At 40.7% G+C, this 4,604-nt stretch overlaps 1 protein-coding gene across 1 annotated transcript; it reads left to right on the forward strand.

Annotated features, from left to right (window-relative positions):
* LOC115232906 lies at positions 1 to 1,618 on the forward strand. Its single transcript, XM_029803076.1, has one exon. The coding sequence runs from the start codon at positions 208 to 210 to the stop codon at positions 880 to 882; it is 675 nt and encodes a 224-aa protein (XP_029658936.1). The 5' UTR covers positions 1 to 207; the 3' UTR covers positions 883 to 1,618.
* The last annotated feature ends 2,986 nt before the right edge of the window (positions 1,619 to 4,604 follow it).

Genomic DNA, 4,604 nt, shown 5'->3' on the forward strand with positions numbered 1-4,604 from the left:
TATATATTTCTTTTTTCTTTTAAATTCCTCGTGACGTGCAATATCGTGCATCGGATCTGGAATTTACAGCTACATCCTAGGAAGTTGCTCGCGACCCTCCGATGTTACTTGACAGAGAGTACTCGCGACGTCCGGCTCGGCGAGCGTAATCTAGTGCAACACTATCCCAAGTTACCGGATCTGTTAAATTCCAATTCCGAGTCCAGTATGATGGTGTGGACCTCGCCGAGGACCGTACTCTCGTCACCTGCTGTGCCACGTGTCGGAGAGCATCGGCATCAGTTTGTTAGAAAAACGATACCGCTGGCGCGGCACTCGTCGTCCTATGTAGCGACGCAGATCGAGCTTCCGGTGGTGGATATAACATGCAATTACAATTCCTATCGCTACTCGACCTTGGAGGAGAACTTGAGGGAGCGATACGGCGCGAATTATCCTCCGGGCGAAGTGGTCTTGAATTATATCCAATTAAACACGCCGGATTCGCGGACGAGGCTCGGGAACGACGTCGGGAACGATCTGCTGGATCTTTTCGAGAGCAGCGACGCCGGCACATATTCAGCGGTGTCCACGAAACTTGAGACGGAATATCTGAATCTCCTGGATCATTTCGTATTGAAGCGACCGGGGAAAACACTGACCGCGGGCAAGTTTACCGAGACGCTTCCGTTCGCGGATGAAAGAAATGTTGAAGTGTCGTCTGTGTACGCTGGTACATGTAGTCAGTCTACCCTGAGAAGTTCGGTCGCTCATGAGAAGGAATCCAGATCGTCTAGCAATCAACGTTCTTTAAAAGGTAAGAAATACGCGCGATTTTTTGCGCGGACGAGTTTTCTTTCGCGATCAGACCAGCGTCTGATTTTTGCAAATTTTAATTCTTGACCGTTTATGAATCTATCATTCGCGTAAAGAATATATCTTAAGCTAGCGCCAGACTATGCGCGTATTCGCAATTCGTGATTCGTGAACGGTATAAAGAAATCTGATCGCTCGATGTTGACGAATCTTTCATTTATATTATTCACGAATTGAAAACGAATCGCTCTGCTTTTAAAACTTTAATGCCATTATCTAATCGATAGACTGAGCTTCATAACTTGATCAATTCTGGATTTTGCATGTAACCCAATTCAAGATAACGCAGGCCTGCAAGATTGAAAATCAAAAACTTTTTTGACAATGTATACTGCTTTTATAGGAATTTGAGATTCTAAATCCAAAAATAATCTCAGATTTGCTCCATTGCGTACAGTTATTTTACAACTTGCTTTAATGTTTCTATGTTATAATATGTGACTGATTGAAATTAGTAGTAAAAAATTTATTTCGTGGCCAGTTATGAATATATTTATCTACAAAAACTATAATACAAAACTTGATAACTTACATCTTAATTTTATTCGTCAAGAGACTTAAAAAACAATTTAAAAAAAGTTCAAAATCACTGAAAAAAATCGCACTGGATGATCAGCGTCCGCATGTAATTAAAGTTGAATGATAAATGAACTTACAACTAACTGATTGGCTTGGCAACCCAATACTTAGAGTTTCTCAGAAGTTTTGAGTAATTTCTGGAAATCTGGCATTTTCTCGATCTCGATTTCCAAAAAAAAAAAAATATAATTTGTGAAATAACTATTTGTATAATATGACATTTTTATTGTGCTTTTCGAGTTCGGTATTCAAGAATACATTAGAAACAGCTGAAAAATGTTTTTTTTTGCAGGCCTGTATAATAATCGAGCTCTCGTGTACAGCAATGGTCATCCCGAATATTGTCAACGCGCGTCGCACTATTCCTCTTACACCGCCTTACATTCTCGTCATTACAACGGCGCGTCGCGTCCTCGCCTGAATACTAATAGGCGGGCGTACAACGTTAAGGGGAGCGTGCATTTGGCTCGTCGTCATTCGAGGAATCGTCATCGTCCTTGCTCTGAATAGGGATCGGTAATGGATAGGAGAACCATCCTCCTCGCAGGATAGCTCTCTAGGAATCGCGTCTATTTATTGATCGCCTCGGTGCATTGGAATATTCAATCCGTTTCTCAGAGAGCTGCGATTCGCGAGTATACGGTGGCGCATCTCTTTCTGTCACCGATAACTCGGGTCATTTCTATCCCTTCTTTATCTCTTCGGCGCGAAGATCTCGCTAAAACGGCTTTATCTTATACAAAAGTAATAAGTGGCTTTCAATGTCGAATTATCTATTAATTCCTTGATAATTGAATTGGTCAAAATTATTAAATAGCGATCGGGTATACCTATCAGTCTGCTTTACTGATCCAACCTGGTATATAGGAAATGTATGTTTCTTTTAATATAACAGACACTGAGAATATCTACAAGAAGCTCTTTTTATATTCGAAAAGATCTGATAAATTAATCCGCATTTGAAAATTTTTAATACAATCATAATCATCTTTGCAATTCGCAGCATATAACGAACTAACACGTTTTATTGCTCCTCACGCGTCGTAGGTAAGAGAATAATGATTCCAACCTGTCTAGGTATTGAATACGGCCAAGGCGGCGGCGCAAATAGACGTTCCAACAGCTCACAGAGAGAGTTTAGACGACGGTGAGAAGCGTTCGATCGGCCAAATAGACGGTGATCCCATCTATAAGCGCCAACCAACTGGCTATCTGTCATGAAGTCGAGAGAAAATACACAGAGAGGAATGGTAAGTTTAGCAGCAAGGAGATAGAAGTATAGTGTTCTGGCTGTGTGCTATTAGCTCTCTAGGTTAAGCCGGAAATTCCAGACCGGAAGCCGACCGGGGCTGCAGGTACGAAAGAGCATGGTCAGCGAGAACCCAGCTAAAGGCGGAACGTGGTAAGGATGAGAGCTCGAAGAGGATGCTGGCGGTGTGGAAGACGATAAAGAAGAGAGAATTTAGAAATCTATTTTCGGATACGCACGCACGTGTTGGAGCAACTCGGAGTCGTTTGCTCGGCACTCATCGGATTCGATTAAAACGGCGGATAATTAACTAATTTCGCAAGAGACTTTGATTAAAGAAACTCTTGGAATAAGCTTCTTGTCTCATGGCATATACGAAGACAGACGCTCATCCTAATTTTTCGCGACGGTTAATGGACACTCTCAATTTGAGTTTTGATACGTTAATTTAGTCAGAATTCTCTGCTTTCGTAATCGCACTTTGGTTTACCCGACATTCAGGGAATTAATGAAATTTTGCGTTAACTTCATATGGAAAACTTGAACGGAAAGTTAATGGAGGATTAACTTCCGAGATAGTTAACTTGGAAAATTGCCTGAAGTTACAACGAGTTCCTTTTCAGCTTTCCCCCTCTCTTTCTCTCTCTCTCTCTCTTTCTTTTCACAAGATATATGTGTGTCAACGTAAAACAATGACGGTAACTTAAGATGGATCAGTCTCGCTTTAGACTTTAGATTCGAAGATGCCATATTTCGTATCTTGTCTAAAAGAGTGCATGAGAGACATTCCATTTCTCGTATTTGACAGCGCCTTATGAAAGTCCTGTGTATATATATATCACGAATCGCTTCTTCTATTTACATTCCTGCGGCTCTTCCGCGGGAAGGAAGGCATGCCCGTGTTTACGCGAATTTAGTGCAGGACGTACCGAAACAGAGCGCTGTATAAGTGTTGAATCTAAGTTCTCGGATTCAGGCGAGCGCGAACTCGAAACACGTGCATGACTCTCCTACTCTCGATCGCTGTGCAAAACTATTCGGAATCGGATTTGAAGTAATCAGAGATCCGAGAACAAAGACTAAATAGAGATCAAAACTACTCTGATATTCGATAGAAACTCTACTTATATATATATATATATATTCATTTAATAAATTATTCGTATTCATATATTTTCATATCGATTTATGAATTGTTAATAATATATAGCTTTTTTATCAACGAAAATAAAATCAAATAGAATGGGAATAAGAGCAACGCGAGTGCTCGAATTCGACGTAGAACGAGGTCTGATCGGATTTCTCGCAAAAAGAGGAAGACTCGGGAAAACATGCAGCAGCCGACAATAGGATTCCGCGACAAGTCGATTTGTAGAGTCAAGTTCGCCGACACGTTATTTGTTGCTGTTACATTGTTGACACTCTTTTCCTCTCTCTCTCTCTCCTTTTCCGGCGATGTCCACGACGAGCGATTCAGAAAGGATTTTCTTATGATGGAACGGTAATAATGTCATGGTAATTCGAAGCCCTAACCGTGCGTTCGTATTCAAGATGCATATTAGACTTACGGAGAGTACTTGGAATAAGATGTACTTTCGAGGTACACATATTCCGTGAACCACGTTATATGTATATTTATCTTGCATATAGCGTTGACAACTATTGAGATGACAATCTTCTCGCTGTAAAGTACAATAGAATGAAGAAAATAATCCATTAAACAAACTATTTCTCCGCGCTTTAAACTGTCAATAAAATGTGGTTTTATTCGGTGGACAGATGGCTCGTTCTCTGTCTGTCTCTCTCTCTCTCTCTCTCTCTCTCTCTCTATATATATATATATATATATATATATATATATATATACATCTACCTGAAAAGCCCACGTCGCGGCGAATTTCAGACAATAAGCGCGACACTT

The sequence above is a fragment of the Formica exsecta genome, unplaced genomic scaffold, assembly GCF_003651465.1.
Source record: "Formica exsecta isolate Colony F162 unplaced genomic scaffold, ASM365146v1 scaffold1505, whole genome shotgun sequence".
NCBI lineage: Eukaryota > Metazoa > Arthropoda > Insecta > Hymenoptera > Formicidae > Formica > Formica exsecta.